The sequence below is a fragment of the Astatotilapia calliptera genome, chromosome 11 (assembly GCF_900246225.1).
Source record: "Astatotilapia calliptera chromosome 11, fAstCal1.2, whole genome shotgun sequence".
Classification (NCBI taxonomy): Eukaryota; Metazoa; Chordata; class Actinopteri; order Cichliformes; family Cichlidae; genus Astatotilapia; species Astatotilapia calliptera.
The window spans coordinates 17,221,846-17,241,960 of record NC_039312.1 but is presented as its reverse complement, the minus strand read 5'-3'; the positions used below and the strand labels follow the sequence as shown (position 1 = coordinate 17,241,960).

At 40.6% G+C, this 20,115-nt stretch overlaps 1 protein-coding gene and 1 long non-coding RNA gene across 9 annotated transcripts in view; one reads left to right on the top strand and one right to left on the bottom strand.

Annotated features, from left to right (window-relative positions):
* The first annotated feature begins 2,949 nt into the window (after positions 1–2,949).
* On the top strand, positions 2,950–12,372 carry LOC113032501 (uncharacterized). The gene is made up of 3 exons (XR_003273887.1): positions 2,950–2,972; positions 7,226–7,306; positions 11,986–12,372. It is a non-coding gene; the product is annotated as an uncharacterized LOC113032501 (long non-coding RNA).
* The window catches only part of nphs1 (NPHS1 adhesion molecule, nephrin), a 38,641-nt gene continuing 24,581 nt past the window's right edge, over positions 6,056–20,115 (bottom strand). For 6 of the 8 annotated variants that reach the window (XM_026185445.1, XM_026185443.1, XM_026185441.1 and 3 more), the window contains 19 exons: positions 18,109–18,233; positions 17,839–18,007; positions 17,528–17,657; positions 17,165–17,337; positions 16,316–16,456; positions 15,635–15,775; positions 13,868–13,989; positions 13,139–13,298; positions 12,873–13,029; positions 12,443–12,594; positions 9,756–9,867; positions 9,479–9,660; positions 9,321–9,371; positions 8,945–9,067; positions 8,375–8,426; positions 7,870–8,002; positions 6,981–7,059; positions 6,673–6,821; positions 6,056–6,549 (listed from right to left, as the gene is read on the bottom strand). In XM_026185445.1, coding sequence (XP_026041230.1) covers positions 6,460–6,549; positions 6,673–6,821; positions 6,981–7,059; positions 7,870–8,002; positions 8,375–8,426; positions 8,945–9,067; positions 9,321–9,371; positions 9,479–9,660; positions 9,756–9,867; positions 12,443–12,594; positions 12,873–13,029; positions 13,139–13,298; positions 13,868–13,989; positions 15,635–15,775; positions 16,316–16,456; positions 17,165–17,337; positions 17,528–17,657; positions 17,839–18,007; positions 18,109–18,233 — 2,441 coding nt within the window. In that variant the 3' untranslated portion in view covers positions 6,056–6,459. The remainder of the gene's footprint in view (positions 6,550–6,672; positions 6,822–6,980; positions 7,060–7,869; positions 8,003–8,374; positions 8,427–8,944; positions 9,068–9,320; positions 9,372–9,478; positions 9,661–9,755; positions 9,868–12,442; positions 12,595–12,872; positions 13,030–13,138; positions 13,299–13,867; positions 13,990–15,634; positions 15,776–16,315; positions 16,457–17,164; positions 17,338–17,527; positions 17,658–17,838; positions 18,008–18,108; positions 18,234–20,115) is intronic. The other 2 variants (XM_026185442.1, XM_026185447.1) reach the window with 2 other exon arrangements.

Sequence of the window (20,115 nt, the reverse complement as noted above, 5' to 3'; positions counted from 1 at the left end):
CCGTATGCCTTCTCTTCCTACTGTATCTATCTGGGCTAGTTAACCGTCTTGCTTCACATTTATTTCCTGTTTTCTCTCCATCTCTCATCTGACGCTGGCTTGCAAAAACAAAGAAATGTGACCTTGTATTAAGGGATTGCAGGCATGTTTACATTCACTTAAAAATGCATTGCATGCTGTATTAATTATCAGTCCCTGAACACAATGAGATTGCAAAAAAATAAAGGCCAGAGGCCGGCAATGTGTATTATTCACTTTGAATTTTAACCCTATATTTTAAAGCATATAGAAAAGCTGCCCTGTGTACAGTTTCTTTATGTTTTGTAAGAGTTATTTATACATAGCAGTTTAAAGACTTATTACCGCACTGATTATAATCAACGTTCATACTCATACCCCAGAACATATCACTACAGAAAGCCGCTTCCTTCATATTTATTGTGATGTACTGAAGTTTTAAGGAATTGGAATTGCCAGACTCTTGAATTACTGCTTTTTGTCTGTCGTGCTTTATTGCTTCAAGGCTGAAGAAATGAAGGTTGTGATTGTGACCTAAGAGCTTTACCGAACTGAGAAGCACAAACCTACACTGTTACAGCAGACAAAGCCTGCAATTCAAGAAGACTTGCAGAGGAGAGTCTTTGTGCAGAGTGCTGGTGATGCATTTTGAACAGCTTTTCACATTTTTATGTGAAATGGTTTTTTTTTTGTTTGTTTGTTTTAAGAAGTGTTAATATTTACACTAATCAACCACTGACAGGTGAATCATTACAGTGCTCTTGAAACTGATGTGAGCAAGGAAAATGGGCCAACTTGATGGCTAGATGAGTCAGAGCTCCTCCAAAACTGGGGTGCTCCCAGGATGCAGCAGTTAGGCTCACTGATGATGGATTAATGGCTGGCAGATCAGAAGAGCCTAATTGCAGAAAACCTGAATGCCATTTAAGAATACAAAATGCACTGCAGCATGGTGAATATAGGGCTGGGCAGAGATGATGTAAAATGCTCAAGAATATTCAAGTGAGTGTTACAACTGGACCCTGGAACAACAGAAGATGACACAGTCTGGTTATCCGCTTTTTCGTTGCTTAAACCTTACATACAGCTGACATTTTCACACCTTCGAAGTATGACTCAAACCAAGAACTCCCTCACAATTGTCTTTTGAGGTTTCTAACCTGATGACATGCACACATTGCTCAAGATTTGTCCGCCATACTAAACACACTCAAATGGAAAACATGTGTATTTCATAACTACGTCACTCCTTCCTGACTCTTGCTGGGTGAAACTGATTGCTGCATCAAAAACGTAGTAATTCGTAATTGCTTTGGTTGCTAGCGGATTTTCACAGTTATAGTTGCTCATGTTTGTTCACAAACACTAACCAAGCAGTAGTCTGTGCTTTGGAACCAGTGGTAGAAAGCCTTGCATGCGGGACTTTCCCACACTCACTGAAATGGCAGCACAGATACTATCTATAATCTTATGACCCCACCCCCTCCCTAATCCCATTCCCACCCAACCCTCCTTTTGATATACATTTTCATACGAGTTAGTTTAATCTCAATTAGATTAGATTAAATCTCACTTAGTAGAGTAAATTGACCTCCGTAAGACTCCTGCTCTTTTTGTGCACCACACATCATCGCTCCTGTGCTGTTTTACTCTTTCAAGATTCTCCCATGATCCTTCAAAAACCAGCAGGTGCCTGTGTCTGTGGGAACCTGGGCAGGTGTGGTAGGAACACAGACAGCTCTCGTGACAATGTCAAGTTCCCCCTTGAACTCTGTCACCACTGTCCCAGAAAAAATTACACACAGGCATGTAAGGGAGATACAGCTTCTCTATTTTGTAATTCCCTAAAAGCACCAATTTCATTTTATTTGATTTGACCCACACTGGTGGATCTGAAACCCTCAAATTTGACTCTGTGCAGCCTCAGACTTTAATAGCACCCAAAGAAAATGTTTTAAATATTTTCATCTTTGTGTGTTTGTGTGTCAAATTTCATGATAAAAGAATGACATTTAGGACATTTTTGTTGCTGTCAAATGTCAAAACTGTTCAAATTTGACCAGAAGAGTGTTGAAGGGTTAACTTGGGAATAAATGGAAGCCGAGTACATGATGAGAATTCACTGGTCATTTAAACCTTCTGTCTACTACTAAGAAGGCCCACCCTTAGCCATCATAGAGGCACAGACTCAAAATAAATACATAAATAAATAAAAAAAAATCCAGGAAGCATGTCACGTGGTATCAGCCACTGAGAAAGCAACAAATTCTGTTTAATGCATTGGACTTGATTTTCCCACAGGTAATCCATCTGTATCTGATCTAAAGAGCAAATAAACACCTTGAAGTGCCTGTCAGGCATTCAGGGACAGTTTGTAAAACTGGCAAGCCCTGTTATTCTGCTGAAAGAGTGTGATGGACCGAGTTGAAAAACAGGAGGAGCCCAGGAATTATTAGAAAAATATAGTTTCCATTTATTTAACCCCCAAAAATTATATTTACAAGACTAATAAATGTTGAGCTCATAAAAGAGGTCAAAGAAACAAAACTGAACTCAGGCAAAGACTGCAAACTTAACAAACCAAATGTCTGCCCAAATATACACAATTGACCTAAAACATGAAATGACATACAAGGGTATATATATAATGGCTGATCAGACCATTGTGACACATGAGGGGGTAACAAACAAAACACAATCATAAATCGCAAACGATGCAGTACAATCTAGTTTGTTAATAAACTAAACACTAAAGAAGAAAATCAAAAAACCCCATTAAACCCTAAACTCAAATATTTAATTAAATACAAATACTTTGTTTTCAAAGTTAAAAAAAACACACATTCCCCCTTCAGCAGGAAGTGGTGGTGTGGTCCAATTATCTTCCTTTGTATTTAATGGTTTCAAACCCTGGCTACCATCTTTTGTCCAGCAACTCCCAGGGATGATGGCAGGTAAGAAATAAAAAGACAAAAGTTAGTCAGAAAGCAAAGAAATTAAGTAGTATGAATACATAAGTAAACTAAATGTGCGCGCTTACAAATAGAACAAATGTATCCAAACCAATCAATAAAGTTATTGGCAACTAAAATGTATTACGATGTTCAAATGAAGAATGAAAATACAAAAGTTACCAACTTTAGAGTGTGGCCACAGGTTTGGCCATCACAAAGAGGCTACTGGGGAAGTAGCCTTGAAGAGGTTTACTGTATTCATTTGCTAAAGTCTACAATGAGACAATATTTTTTGTTTAAACATGACAACATAGCAGGCTCTGGTAAATGGATACTGTATTCTGGGATTTCAGGATGTGAAAATGTAAAATAGTATAAAGTTCCTAAAACCTTTCATATCAGACTCTGACACTGAAATAATAATAATGCTTATCATTGTCTTTATTTATCCCAGAAGACTGCCACACAAAAAAGATTGAATAATAAAAACACCCAACTGAACTAGTTCTACCGTACTGTATATACATTACAGGTAGCAGGCTTTTGGTTCCCACCTTGTCAACATTAACCATTCATTGTCTTTCTACCTGCTAATATTATTCCATTATCTAATATTCTGTTTAGTTAGTTGTAGTCTATCATTCACATGTTGGGGCAAATTACATCCTTCTTCCCAACAACAGGAGAGCAGGGCCACAAAGCGAGTCATGATAGCTGCCAGTGAAATCATGTTCTAATTTGTTAAACCTGTGGTTGCTTTGATTTGATTTCTTGATTTGATTTCTGAATAATGAGAGCATTGACAGAGTTTGCAGAAATTACAGTTAAATTTTTGAGTTTGCTCCCAGCTGGCAGCACAACTAGGTAAAGCAATAAAGAGGATTTATTAAATCTTACCTTTTCCCCCTCCCCAAACACTTACCTGAGAGTGGTAAGGAAGATGTTAAACCAAACCAATGAGGTAATTAGTCGCTTAATTCTGCCCCCCCCCCCCCTCTCTTTTGACTTAATTGTGCTCTCATACAGCCTGCCTTTTCGAGCTCTCTTGAGAATCCTCTGAAAACAACACATCACAAATGTTCACGAGGCCAATGAGGAAAAATAGAAGCTGACATACAATATTGAGCCGTCAAGCCTTCATTTTAGCAGATTACTGTTCCTGCCTGAGCTAAAACGATACATTATGAACAGGCTTTGGCACAAAACTGCAGTCAGACAGGAAGTGAACAACTGTTCAGTAATGAGACAAACAGTTCATGATGGAGAATAGCATGCGTGACTGAGGAATCATAGTAAAACATTTAGTTTTATCTCCTGGCACACACGTCCCGCTGAGGAGACAGAAATATGTGGGTTTGACAAAATTTTGGATTGTACCAGCCTCATATAAGTCAATATTTCTGCTGAAATAATTTGCACTTGGTAGTAAGAGCAGACCACATGATGTTAATAAAAAAAAGATAGCAAGTTACCATATTTACCATATTCTTTCTAACCATGATTTTTGGACCGTAGCAGAGAGTTATGTGATGCTGATGTGATGAAACGTACTTGGAGGGGAAAGAGGAAGCTGGAAGGGTGTGTGCATAACGGATTTGTATAGAGATGTGAGAAAACCCAGTCACTATTTGTGCATATTGGGTGGAATCTAAAAGATCTATTGAAACTTTGAAGAGCTTCTGTTCTCCTTACAGCTTACATGCACTACTATAAATAAAGAGTACCCTGTAACTGCACTGCAGGAAAAGCAACTCATGTAGCCAAGCTGTTGTCAGGCCAACATGCCAATATGAGTACATTAAGCTGATGAGTGATTAGTTCCGAAAGCACTTTCAGAAAGATAGACACACAAGTTATTAAACGTCTTCTTAAAATAGTGCTACTAGTATTACTCTTCATATAACTCTTTAATATAAAGCTATCTGTATGTTATTTCTTTGAGCCAGCAGCATGGCTCAGCTGATAATAATAGCACTTAATTGGCCAAGCACTGTGAATGGGTCAAAATGCATTACTCGGCTGTACTTTGTGTCAGGTGACAATTACCAAATATTAGCTTCCTTACAGGCTAAACTAAAACAGTGAAGTAAACACTGCATCTGCTGAATATTAGCATCTACACTGTCTCCACTCTGATAAAAGAAATAAAGAAAGCTGATGTAAGAATTTAGCTAAAAGCACTGCTATGCTTTACAATGGAAGGACAGTGTCACAGAGAGACTTGCATTTTTGCAGAGGTTTGTTTTTTTCTTCTTCTAAATTGCCTTTACAATCAGATCTCACACATTTGATCAGAATTCATTGTCAACATCATTGTTTTGTTTTTTGTTTTGTTTTTAAATGTCTGGTGTAATGCCATTTGGGTTTTGAAAAATATCTACAAAGATTAAAACTATTGCATGGGCTGTGGAGTGAAAGCCTTCGGCGAACTGCTTTTCTCTGAACTAGAGAAGAATTTTGGAGCAGTGGCCACAGCAGCGGCTTAGCTTAACCCTGTCTTCTGCTCTCTCTATCGCTCCCTGACTGCCCACTCGCCACGACTCTGCAAGACAAATTCCCTGCATGGTTTCTCCTTCTCTCGCTCTCTCTGATGCTGCGAGCCGAACTTCAATCCCAGAGAAAACAGGATTAGAGCCTGGCCCTAGATATGGCTTTACCTCCCGAAGACATAACTGTGCTAAATACCCCTCACTACAATCCCATTGTAGGGATTCCCACAGACTAACTGTGAGATCTGAAACTCTTTGTAGGAGACAAAGGAGGGATGGCACACTGTTCTCATCTGGATACATGTTGGAAAATGTCGATGTAGGATGGGTCAAAAGGATGATGTCTGCCAGGGTGGCACCGTCAGTCTGTACTGCTTCTGCCCCAGCGCACAGCCGTGTCAGTCCATTTTTATGTCTCACTGACTCATGTCTACCTGCAGGCCAAAGCGATGGATGGGGGGGAGGGGAGCGTGAGTAGTGACCAGCACTTGGCTCCAAGAAGCAGGGCAAAGGTGAAAGGGGCAAGAGTGGAAGAGGAGAATAGACTATGATTTCAGGGAAGGAAAAAAACAAGCTCAAAAAGGAGATGAAGAATTTTATTAATAGAAAAAGCTTGTACAATAGCATCGGTTTGACAATCCTTGATTGCATGTGGGTCTTGTACTTTCCCCCCCTCAACCTATTCATTCCCTTTCTTCCAGCTTCCTTTAAGCTTGTTCAGCTTTTTGTAACAGTCAGTACATTAGGTCAAACCAATCTTTTGAGGAAAATTTCAAATGATCAGAATATACAAAAAAAAAGTCAAAACACTTGAAAATTGAAATTTTGCATTATGTCACATCTCGGTTTTTGCCTTTTCATTCAAGGTGATTGGTGAGATACAATTCAAAGAGAATGATGATAACAGAAAAACACAGTGGTGAATATCTGTTTTACAATACTCTATTGAATGGATACGGTCGACTCACAAGCCGTACCGTATAGAATTTGTTCGACTACTAAACTAACTCTCCTCGTAGCTCAAAGGGAAGATCAGAATCTCTCTGCGGTTGGTGAACAGCCATGAACTGCCTCGTTCTCTCAGCACCCTGCAGAGACACGTTAGATGTATGTTAGGTGACACGTGTATTGTGTGTTTTACGGTTTTATCGCAAGTAAATAATGTTCAAATCAAAGATATTTTATAACAGGGTGTGTGTTTATTTACACACCCGAGGGCGGGTTGGCAATCTCCATTCGTTCCTTTGTTGACTCAGTTTGTGTTCAAACACAACTGAAGGGGGAGGACGAGAGGGAGCCGCTGTGTCCTGGTACATACCCACATCTTCATACAAATGGTCGACGGGGCGACGGATGACATCTTGTAGAGCACATAGAACGCATGGCGAAAACACAATCGGGAAATACTGTAAATGTGCTGCATTAGAACAAGGTCAGATATAGACTCTAAATGTAGCATGATATTTAGGCTGTGAGGTGTTTACTGGCCTGACTGCTCTGAGCCACGTTTGCGTCTTACCAAGTCCACGTGTTTCCTCAGGGGGGGGGCTGAGATGTGGCGTGTAGACACCGGTGGGATAATAATAATGGGAACATTCCTGCAGAATATGAGACAGAAGCGATAGCATCAGCTCATCAGCCATGACCTTCGATAACTTCCCTTTAATAGCAATTCCAGATGTTTCTCATCAATGGAGGGATGGAGGCTACTGTGAATTTTTTAAAGAAATGATTCAACCTATTTCTGTCGCCACTTTTGTCTAGAAATAACCTCGCAACACATTTTGAAGATTCCCATCATGGATTCCTGCCTGTTTAGGAAAACATGGGAAGTGAAGACAAAGGGTATGTAATCCCTGTTATCAAATGGAGAAGTCATTGGCATCCACACACTAACAGAAACAGTTTTTTATCTTAAAAATGTTGCAAACAGGCTGAAAATCTGGCCCAATCACACCAAACCTTCTATTCAAAACTAGTTATCATTATATGTTAAATATGTTTATAGGCAAATCAGTGTAAGGTGTTTGCAGATCCATCCTGTTCTGACAGCAGTGTTATGTTTTCTTTTTACTACACTAAACTGTTTTCTCCAAGGTTCAAATCCCCGTTGGCCTCTTTAAAGTACAAAATGATAATTTCTCCAAGATCGATATGTATTTTGAATGCTAATTGTGATGTATCGATCTCTGTTCCATCTCTCTGCACTGCTAAAGGTTTCATTAGCTTATCTATCAATTTCCCATGTTATGGCTGAATTCTCCGCTTCCTCTCCTGCCAGTATTCCTCACCCTGTGCATAACCTCTTTCCTTCCTTCATCTGTTTACGCAACCTTTTTTGTGTCTTCGCATATTTTTCAATTGCCCTTTTCACTTTCTGCTCTTTGCCTCCTCTCTCGGGTTCCCACCTCCGCATAGCTCTCGTACACGTTGCTGTCCGCTTCTGATCCAGAGTCAACGAGCAGCGTGCGCTGGGCTGCCGCGTTGATCATCTCTCTGCTCTCGTACTTGTTGGAGTTTCCCGCAGTTGATTGACTTGACCTGCACGGTGGAATCACACTTTGTCATCTGCCAGCCCACGATTTATTTCCCCGCAACTTGTAGTAATTAGTCCCCAGTGTGAATTCAGAGTTACAAAGCATTCACCACGCACAGCAGCTTGTTTCCTGCATACATTAACTTCTTAATAACAATACATTATGTGGCATGTGTATCCATTTGTTGCAGGGTTGCGGTGCGGGTTTATTGACACTAATATAAACGGGATATTGAGAGACTTGTTGTTTTTGCCTGCCTGGCTGTTTTCTGGGGAGTTTTTTTGTCCACGGATGAGCGGGTGGATGAGGGCTCAGACTTACTTGAGTGGATTTGGTTGGTATTTTTATTACTTCTTATGACAGGGCCTGAACCTACCCCTCATCTTCTTTCTTCTTTCCATCCAACACACTGTCCCTGCTGCCCGCTGCTGGGGATACAAAAGAGAAGCCAAGATAATCAGAGAAATGTAAAAGACGAGAGTGAGAGTGAATGAATGACGAGTAGGCTGTAAAGAAAAAAGAAAAAGAAAAAAAATCTATGTGAAAACCAAAAGGCAGGTGAGAAAAAAAAATCTTGAAGGAGAGACCTTGACAGTTAGAGTGAAGAAGAAATGGGAAGAGACAATAAAAGCGATAGAGGACGGACATAATGATAGCAAATGAAATAACAGATATATATGAAACACAGGGGTGACAGCTTTGAAGGATTAATGTGACGGGGAGGGTGGAGGCCTATGTAGTGAGGAAGAGGAGAAGAGACAGGGTTGACAAATAGAAAAAAAAGGCACATAAAGAGATGAGGCGAGAGCGAGAGGCTAAGCTGACAGTTGTATCGTGGCTCAGTGATATTGCTGTGGAGGTATGTGAGGAATCAGAACAACGCGATGACAGAGCGCCGTGGAAGAAACATTTTAACATCCACTGATGGGAATATAATTATGTTTACCTGTCTGACCTTGCCTCTTTTTCCACCTTAGTCCAAAGAAGCAACCAATCAAATTAAACACCAGCAGGCCTCCTAATACTGCTGTCAACACCACAGTCAAATAGACTGGCAGTCCACTTCCACCTAGTTTGCAAAACATTAGAAATATTATCTCTGTGCAGAGGAAGTAATATGGAAATTTGCAAAGATAAAAACTGACTGAGACAGGCCCGACCACTCACTCAATTGTCTTTATTGATTAAAAACTAGCAGAGGGGAAAAAGTATGGGTGGGTGCCATGACAACCACACTTTTACAGCAAACATTAAAAGCATTGGAGGTGCATATATTAACATGATTTAGCCAAATGAAGGTAGCTGCTGTGTAAAAGACTTACCCTGTGAGGCTGGGTCTATATCTGATGGGTCCTCATCTGAATCTGGCCTCTCTACAGACAAAATAAAATAGGACCGCAAATGCACATTTGTTAATTAGATCTCAGACTATCAGGTGCTTGTGCTGTTCAACCCTAAAGTGGGGTTACTCCAAACTGACCCTTAGTGGTGATGGTCAGTACTGCATTGTTGTCAGCATATTCGCTCTCTCCTATTGCATTAAGGGCATTGACAGAGAAGTTGTAAGTGGTGACAGGCTGCAGACCAGTAACAGTAAAGGTTGTCTCACTGGGAGGGAAGACATCCACATACAGGAAACTGACAGACTGATCCCAACAGTACCTGTCAACCAAAACAGTTAGTCAAGTACAATTCTTTGAGACTCCGAAAAAAAACCCCACCCTTGTTCATCTGACATCGTTTCTTGGCTCTTTCACCTGATGCGGAATCTCTGTTGCAAACCACCATTGAAGCCGGGTATCCATTCAAGAGTGACAGAGTCATGGCCAACACTGACTTGGCGAAACGATGAAGGGGGATCTGGGTGATCTGAGGGTAAAAGAAAAAGCAGAAAAATGAAAAAAGAAGAAAAACAAAGAAAGAAGGAAGAAGAAGCAAGCGTGCGCTCAATTTTTGTGAGAGAGCTGAACACCGTCACTCAACAGGGGGCTGTTTGAAAAGGCTTTAGGTGCTAAGAAACTGAGATGTGTGCCATTATATAGTCGAGTGATTCCATTCGCAGGCATGAAGAGCTACTGTGGATTAGACTGGTGCCGCCTTCTTTTTAATGGAGCTGTTAAAAACAGACAAAATGATAAACATGAGTTCAGAGCTGATGTTTTTTTTTTTAAATTTTATTTCATTTCCATTATTTATTTATTTTTTGACAAAAGGAAAATAGAAAGAAAAATCACTTAGGGGTACTCTCACTTTCCCCATTTGTCATACAGCTGTGTTAGGAACAAAATCATTTTGTCTGATATACTGCACCCATACTGTGTATAACTGTTTACCTCAGAACAAAATGCTCGCTTTATTTTTTTGCAGTTTAATTTCATGCTGTGCCCTCATGACACATCACTCCAGGTATATTAGTCTGGAATGTTTAATCAAGAAAACTGGGAACAACCAATGACGGTAAACAGGCCAGAAGAGAGATGATCATTGTGGTTAAAATTTGTCGGAAAGCTTTAAAAGCTTGTTTATTTTTTCCAACAGTTTATTCTTTGTCAAAGTTTAGCGAAAAGGCTTAAAAAACCCTCATATTTCCCGACAGCAGCAGTTTTGCATCACTCCTCATTTGCTCTTGCTTGCCCTTTGTTGTATAAGCGATGAGTAAACATGGGATTTAGCTTTAGCTGGTCTTTCTCAGCATAAACTAGCTGATTTATCCATTTTATCCAAAAATGTTCTGCAGTGAAGGATGAAGCCTCTTGATTATTATCAGTATTGTGAACAAAGGTCAGTGTAAGCAATCCAGGTCTTCAGTCTGACACAGGGCATAACTTCAGTCAGGGTAGTAAAGCAAAAGTGGATTATTTGGCATTTGGAGCGTAGAAAAAAGAAAAAAAAAAGAAAAAAAAAGGAGGTTGGTTTTTTGGGGGGCAGAGGGAGAGATAGTGGAGGGGAAAAGGAGGAGAGATAGTAGCGTAGCAACATAAGAAGGATGCTCTGCTCGTCTATGGCTCCGGGCTTCAGCCCAGTTTGCAAAGTAAATAATTCCCGCTATCAGCTTTGCTCATAAGATTCCAGGGCAGAGAGGTCAGCCTTATTTGGATCTCGTCTCCTTCAAATCCAAAAAGCACCATGCTACAAGAGGAAAAAAGCTCTCCTCCTCTCAGGCTCTACAATGATAAGGAAGCATATAAAATGTATTATCACTGCGTCAGATAAATTATGAATATTCACAGCTGTAAAAAAAAAAAAAAAAAGGAAAAGAAAAGAAAAGAAAGTGACTGGGGAAAAAACAATATTGGATTGTATTTTATGGTTTTTATAGTAAACATTAAATGTGTCCAACTGTGGCTGTGGGCTTTTGCTCAAAGCTGGACTGTGCTGATAATAGTGGTAGTGCACAGATACACTGGTAGCTTGAAGGTAGAAACCTCTAAGCATGCTGGCAGACTCAAGCATATCACTGCAGCATTATCTGAGGAAGAAGTAAAGTAGTGCTATGGGCTAAATGATAAGGTAGAGATAAAGCAGTGGAATAAGTTTACTTAAAGTGCTGCTTCTCAGGAGCAACAACTCTCTTCACTTTACAGAAGTCTAGATGTCTAGTGCCTCCCCCAGACTATTGTAATTTTGCTGAAAACAGCTGATAGACTTTGGACAAGGCAGCACTCAGACTCAGTCATTGTGATACGCTGCCAAATTAGAAATAAAGGAAAAAAAATAGCCCTCCACTACCAAGTATAATGAATAATCATGAATAATGATTATTCATGATAATAACAATAAACCATGAATAATCCCTACATGTTGAGCCATAACCACTGAGTTTGATCATTTACCATCAGCTACTCTAAGTCAGATCTGAAGGGACCACAATCACCAAGAACACCATTGGTAACACAGTTATTATGCTTATTACGACCCAGAGAACAGCATCCCTACAGTCAACCACAGAGGCTGAAACCTTTGCTTTAGTGCTGTTTTTCCCCTAAGGATCCAGGATGACTTCATCGCATTGAGGTTCCTGTGGAGTGAAGATGGAAAGAAAATCTGTGGAGGGAACTGAAACTTTGAGTTGCCAAGCAGCAGCCAAGAGACCTAAAGGACTAAGAGATTTTCTGTAAAGAAGACCGGCCCCAAATCCCTCCTGAGGTGTGTTCAAACCTGGTGATCATCTACAAGAAACATATCATTGCAGTGCTTGGCAGTAAGGGTTTCTCCACCAAGTACCTAGCCATGTTTTGCTCGGGGATCAAATACGTATCTCAGTGGCATACAAATCAATTTCTAACTTTTTATGTAATGTATGTTTTTTTCTGGATTTCTCTCCATTAAAATCAAACTACAATAAAAATTACATACTGTTAATTTCTTTGAAAGATTCAGTCCTATAACTCTCTACAGAGATAGGCTTACACACACACAGGAAACAAAAATAGCGATTCAGTACTTGTGCTGATGAGCTGGATGTCTAGCTTGTCTTCCCCAAGCGAGTTGCGTGCAGTGCAGCTAAAGACAGCGTAGTCCAAAACTGCGCTCACGTTTACCACTCGAACTGTGCTGGTGTGAAAGGAGCCTTCCCTCATTATCATCTCCTCATACCTGTAGCATGAACGTACGCACACAAACACAACCAGAGAAACACAATAGAGAAAGACAAATCCTTAGCATACAGACACACATTTTGCATTTTAATGTTACTCAGCTTGACACAAAAAAGTGTTGAACAGGTAAAAAATATCAAAAGCACTAAATCTGGATTTAGCAATGACATATTAAAAAATTGCAAAATAGTGTAGCATATAATATTTGACTTGAAGTTATTTTTATTATACAAATTTAGCACAAGCATAAACAATTAACATATTCAATTCTCCAACCTGGGATTTTCAAAATCCATGAGTACACCACTTTTTTCCCAAGAGAAGTCGACACGAGGAACGCCCTCTGCCTGGCACACAATTTCAGCTGTGCTAGTGCCATCCCCTCTGCTTGCTACCTTTCTCCATTGGGGACCTTTACGAAGCTCTGGTTTAACTATATATGACAAGATGGGCATAGAAGATTATTCTTGCAGATACCACACAGCGAGGAAATGGAAATGTTTTATCGCCTTCTCACAGTGAAAACCGAATACAAAACTCACATTGCACAACCAACCGTATATGTGCACTGGCAGGGGGTTCTATGCCATTATTGGCTAGGCACTCATAACTACCAGCGTGAGCCCGAGTCACATTATAGATGGTCAGAAGGCCTGATTCGTCTTCCTGGGTTTCCTCGCCCATCTCCACCTCCTCCTCTCCCTGTCAAAGATAGAGTGAGGCAGGATAAGAAGACGACAGCCGCTATCCCTCAGCACACATCTGCCTCCCCTACCTGTCTAGATGGATGAGAGCTAGACAGGTAGATTGTGAGGAAGAGCTGAGCTGGAAACCATCAGGGCCTGGGGTCTGGATGGGAAGGGCACTCAATGGAACAAGCTCTGAGAAGAGGAGAAGAATAATGCCAAAGGCTAGAGAGCCACAGGAAAAGAGAGAAGGAGGGGCCATGCAGGTTGAAAGTGACACGCACACACGACTGCCAGGGGGTGGGTTAAGACTGGTCGGCATCGGTAGATACAGAGACCACGCCACATTGACGAATGTGCCCTTTAGTCACGCAGCAGTAATGAAAGCTATTTTTCTGGATTTGGGCTGAGCGTGGAGCAGGAAGAGGTGGGGTGGAAGGATAGTTAGAGCCAGTGAAATATGGTGCATCTGGGCATTTGCAAAGGCCAGTAAAAAAATGGCAAGAAAGGAAGCCAGATAAAAGGAAGGTCATTTAGGGGATGACTGCTTCTGTGTACGTTTTTTTTTATATATGTGGCTCTCACCAGCCATTTCCAAGAGAACATGCCAGCTATAATCGGGTTCGCATCTGCCACACATATCAGATCTGCTGTTTCCCCCAGGTTCACGAACACCGGCTCTTTCTCTGCTTTGACACTTGGAGCATCTGAGGGTAAGAAAAAAGGAATAAGGTTACGGCAGGAGCAATGTCAACCAGGGACAAATCATTTGGCAAACCATTAAACAGGCTTGCTGCATTGCTGTAATTACTCTTACACCAGTTTGCCTTTGCAAATATTCATAAACCCATTATAATTGGCCACTGTGCTTTGGATACAATGTCATTAACTTCTTTAGGTGATAACCAAGACCAAGAATTGAAAACACAGGGGTCGCAGAGGAGACCAAGCAAAGTCTCAACTCCACTACTTAACTATCAGGCTTGAGTTCATTCTCTGTATGGTCATTAGTCAAAAAAATAAAACAAGAGAAAAGCATCAGAAAGGAAAAAAAAATCCAAAAATACTAATGAAGCGCACTTACTTAAAACAAGCTCTGTCAACAAGGCAGAAACAGGTAAAGGTCATACACACAAAACAACAATAAAAACTCATTGGAAAGCTGACAGTGAGACAATAAAGAGCATAAAGGCAGTCTGGCTAACATATAAATAGGGAAGTGATTAGCTAAAGGGAAAAGGGGACACAACAAAAATAAAAATAAATCAAATATGGACATGAGTTAAGCAGATGGAATAACTAAATAAGCAAAACAAGAAAGAGAAAGGAAGAAACACAGTAAGAGCATCTGTTCTTCTTATAGATGTGTCTGTAACAGACATCTGGTCATGTGACCTATGAAGGTGTGATAGTGATGAAACAAACAAGAGGAGTAGGGTAACCTGGTGACCCTCCAGTTTGCCATTTTTATACATATACAATCATTCTACATATACGCTATATCTTCTTCCTCACTGCATGACTACACCTCTTTTCTTTGTTCGCCTCTGCCTCACAAGCTTTTCATACATCCCATGGGTGCCGTGTACTTGCAACAATAAAGCCATTAGTGCCTACTTGTCTAAACCTATGTTCACTCTCGAGGAACAGTGATGGGAAACGCTAGCAAGACACAGACCTCTGGGTTTGTGGAATCCACCCATGTTGGTCTCCTAACCAAGAACGACACCAATAAGTGGCTTACACCGCCACACATAAAAGCTACCACAATTCTCCATACATAATGAATATCTACAACTGTCAAGCCCAGTCAGATCAAGATGGCAGAATCCATTAGGCATGTACCATGGGCTTTAGTGAATCAGGCAGACCTACATTTTCCACATTCCTATTATTAAATCATCAGTATCGGGGCAGAGGGCCTAGAGCTTGAGGCTGGGCCTGGGGCAGCAGTGGTGGTGGATGGCCTTGCATGGAGGTCTAATGAATGAGGTACGTTTGGCGGGGAGGAACTAGAAGTCAGAGTTGTTGTCAGCATGTGTGGATGCACACTGTCGAGTTCAAAAGCAGTCATACTGTTCCGATTCAAATTCAATTTACAAAACAGGCAAGAGAAATTCTGCTCGTTCTCTATTTAAAGAAGGAAACCTATTCAATAAAGAGTTACCATCTCAATCATTGTTTAAAAATCTCCTTTGCCATTGTAGTTGGCTTCTTGGGGCACTTTCATTAACTTCTATAAAATGTTTGCTCCCTTTCAAAAGGTATAGGAGCAACAGAACAACATCAGAAAGTGTATGCAAATCTAAAGATTCACACGAGCTCGTCCATTTCCTGTGTGCAGGGTCTTACACTGAACGTCCAGCGTGATGGAGATTTCGTTTGCGCCTTCATCGTTTTCACACTTGACGGCGTAAACTCCGGCATCGTTCCTTGACACATTCCTGATCTCCAGTGAGTGGTCATCTAACCAGTGATAGCGGTAATCTTCCTCTACCAAAACACACACAGACACACGCACACACAGACGTAAAAAGCAATGGTAAATTAAGTATTCATTACATGCTCATCAACTGAATGTCCTCTGGCCACTGGTCTCTAAGTGACGTCTAATTATTGATTGGTCTGGCCGGATTCTCACATCAAGCCAACAATAGACTGTGAGAGAGAGACACCTTCTTTTCCACAGCGCTTAAAATGTAATAGGTGCATTTTTGCATTTAAAATAGTCATTTTATAGTGCTGTTGTATAATGGAGCTAACAGAAAAAGAGAGTGGGTGCAGCAGGGCCCTGGTGACACTGGCCAGGAGGAGAAGCCAGGTTTAGAACTGTTGTGTTGTATTCAGGGAGACAGCAATCCTCATTTAGACTGCATACATTAGAGCAGTAATGAGAATCACATTTGGCAGGGTCCCATGCTGGCTAACCTGCCATGTTTTATTCAGACCCTGAATGGCAGAGCTGAGTGCTTACTTGCTGGCTCAGCTCAACTAGGACCTGGTTTATAGAGCCATCACACAACCCTAGATCACCTTTGACCAGCTTCTCCCTGCGGTGCAGCCAAATGCAGGAGACCTCCTCTGGGTTAGCTGAGACCAGCAGTGGGATGACTGCCATGTCATCCTCAAGCACCTGCACCTCTGTTGGTTGGTCTGGGCTGAATTCTGGTGGGTCTGACAGACAAGCAGCACAAAAAAATAAAATAAAATAAAATACAGCTACAGTGAATTGGATTCATACTAAGCAAATAGATCAGTGGCAAGGATATAAAGTCAGTGCCACAGAACCACCAAGAGTGAGCACAAAGACACACAAAACATGTTGGACGTGAAAGCACGAAGAGACACTAATGAGAGTCAAACAAGTAGAAAGTCGACATCCCACCAATAATTCCAGATCTTACTAACTTCACACACTTAGAGGACGGGGGAGTAAGGCAGCACAGGAGGAAGAGGGACAGGCATTAAAACAACGAGTGACAGTACTGTTGTCCAACGGCAGCTCTGCACAAACACACAGTGACATTCCTTCATGCTCATACACAGCACCAAGCTTTGAAACAGTGGCTGGCTGCTGCCTGTGAAATGGCATCAAAGACAAACATGGCCATGCAGCAAAGCAAATGCACAATTAGGACACATTGCCACAGAGCTCAACAGACCCACAACTCACAACAAAGGTTTCCGGTAAACAAAAAAAATTATATTGAACACACATTCTGCAAAGTCACATCAGCAAACTACTTTTTGATCCACGTCATTAATGATCATCATTGTGCATCATTTAAGAATGATGCAACCCAAATCTCTCAGTCAGTGACAGGAAAGAATGAGAAAAAAAAAGAGAGAGAGACGTGAGCAAACAATTCACCTTCTACTTACAAAGCACATTGAGCTTATAGTACATGTTGGTCCCCTCTGCCAAAACATGGCTGTAGGCCTGGCAGATGACCTTCTGGTTGTGATGCTGTGAAGTCAGATTCAGAGACAGAGAACTGTGCACTGAAATGCCACCAAACTCAGCATCCCTGGGTTCCTCCTCGACTCCCTGCAACCTACGACACAATTGCCAACCAGTAAATCCAATTAATAAAGGACTTCAAGTGCACCACACAGTTATCATTTCTCCTCATTTAATAGGATAAACATCAATCATTCAGACTCATTCTGATAGTGAATTGGGGATCTGATTTTACATAAGAGCTTTTTCTGTTATGTCCCCTTTAGCCTACTGACTAGGCAAACCTTAATGGGCCCAAGATCCAGGAGATGTTTGCCATCGGACTGCTGCTTCCAGCCTGGCACTCCAGGATTAGCGCCTCACCCTGACGAAGTACCTCTTGTTGGGCTGTGATCTTCATACTTACTGGTGTAACTGGAGAACCACAGAGTAAACACGAAAATTCAATTTTGACTCATTGATTATTTCAAGATGAAGGATATAAAATGCAGCAAATCAAATCTGCTGTGAAATTCATTTATCTAATATAATGCTTTTCTCTCAGCTAAGTTAGACTGGGAGAAAGTTCAAGTCTTAAAGCTCCAGTCTTACTCACAGTGAACCCTGAGCTTGGTGTATGCAGAGATGGTTTTCTTTGCTTTATTCGTGGCGTCACAGCGGTAGCTGGCCATGTTGTCACTTGCTGTCAGGACCACGACCAGTTCTCGAGCTACACCCATATCAAACGAGGTCTGCTGCAGTGCACCAGTCACTGCCGTTCCATCCTAAATCACAAAGAAAGATTGTAGATCTCTGTGTTTAGGCTCGACAAACACCACGACACAAATATACAGTCAGGCATGCTCTTACGGCAGTGCATTCTCACCTTGAACCAAGCCAAAGTTGCTTTCGGATTTCCCCCAGTGGCGAAACAGACCATATGGACCGTGCTTCCAGAACGTAAGGGGACATCTTCAGGTGGAGCATTGATCCAGACTTTTTGAGGGGGGTCTGTTGATTGTAATTTTTTATGATCAGTTCCTTTGGGGGTTTTTTTTAAAATATGTTAAGTAGACCTGTTTTCCATCTTGTATTAAGGGACTGGTCTCTTTAAAAGAGCTGAAGTTGATATCAATTATACAAATATCAGTTCAAAAATTTCTGCAAAAGACTTTTCCTGGAACTGTGGGGGGGACGGGGTGGCAGTAAACCTCCTGAAATATCATCGGTCCCCACTGGTGCTTTTCTCCAAACTCTGTTATCTAATCAATTGGCAGAAATTGGCTGTTTGTTTTCCCCCTCCTGGGAAAAACAAACAGTTGTCCTCAAATCATTGCAAACACAATAATATAACATTAAATTATACAAGAAAATGCAATGAAAAGACTTTTGCTAATTATAGACACTCAAAAGATTGTGTCCCTCCTTCATTTCCCTCATTGTGGATTGGTCCACTGCCCATCCCTGAAAACCCCAGACACATTAGGCTTCCATATTAGGCTTCCATATTAGTGTCTGCAGAGCAATCTCTTTAAGTGTGTCAGTGGTGGCTGGCCTCCAGTAAGTAGGTACTTTGCAATGGTTAATTTAATACCAAGGATGTGTTGGCTGTTTTTTCAACTGAAAATAAAAAAAAAGACACATTTAATGTATAACTGTAACTACTCTACTTTTTCTTGGGTTTATTATCTTGTGCAGACTGTATATAAAAGATCCATGCTGTCACCCATTGTTCATGGAAGTCCTGTTTTAAAACCTTAGTTTGAGAATTTTGTCTCAAACTAGACATCACAAAGGAGAAACTGGGGACACGGCATGGTTGCAGCGTGTCAATCACAATGTAGCCCCACTCAAAAGCATACTGTATACCACCTTATCCTATATTTTACTTATCTTATAAACATAATGTCAATAAGACTTGGAATGAGAAATTGAGACCATAAATTTATTATAATAATGTTTTTACTGATATAATAGGTGAGCATCAGGATGTTCCATATAAGTTTATTTAACATCTGACTTCTTTTTGCAATTAAACCTGTAAACGATGACAGTTTTTTCTATCTATAGGATCCATTGGCATATTGTTACCAATAATATACCAATAAGGTATGGCTTTGGAAGCTTACTTGCAATTTAAATATCTCTTTAAATATTTTGCTGTTTAATTTGTTACATATGCTTGATGAGTATTTATGAAACTTCATTAAGTCAAGATGTGGATTTTCATATTAACCTCTAATATATCTTTATATGTTTATGATTAACTTACCCAGTGTAATTAGACCCTAATCACATTCGTGTTTTCTTGCTGCATGTAAAATGGGTGGCATGATTTATCTTATAATGAATTTTGTTGACTTGTATTATTTGGAAATGAAGGAATACTTAATTTATTTTTTTCAAAAATTAATTAACAACTACATATAAAATATTAAGAAGTATGTATGTTTTTTTTCAGGCTTGATAGCATTTTGGTCTTTGACACATCAACAGAAAAACATTAGGGATCCGCTTCTTTGAAAAAAAAAAAAGACTCATCATATATTTGATTTTGGTTCTGTTAATGAGAGGTTCTTTCTCACATTTGTTAATAACCTGCATCTGTGTGTCCATTTGTATACTAACTAGGTCTGCTAAAGCAGCACAGACAAGAAAAAAACCCTTCTGATTATATTTTCAGTGCAACAAAACATCAAGTAAGCGGAGAGACACCACACCTAGTGCTCCGATTACCACTGGGACCACCGTCACCTTCACCCTCCACATCTTCTCGAGCTCTTCTTTGAGCCCTTGGTATTTCTCGATCTTCTCGTGTTCCTTCTTCCTGATGTTGCTGTCATTCAGAACCGCTACATCGATCACTACGGCCGTCTTCTGATGTTTGTCTACC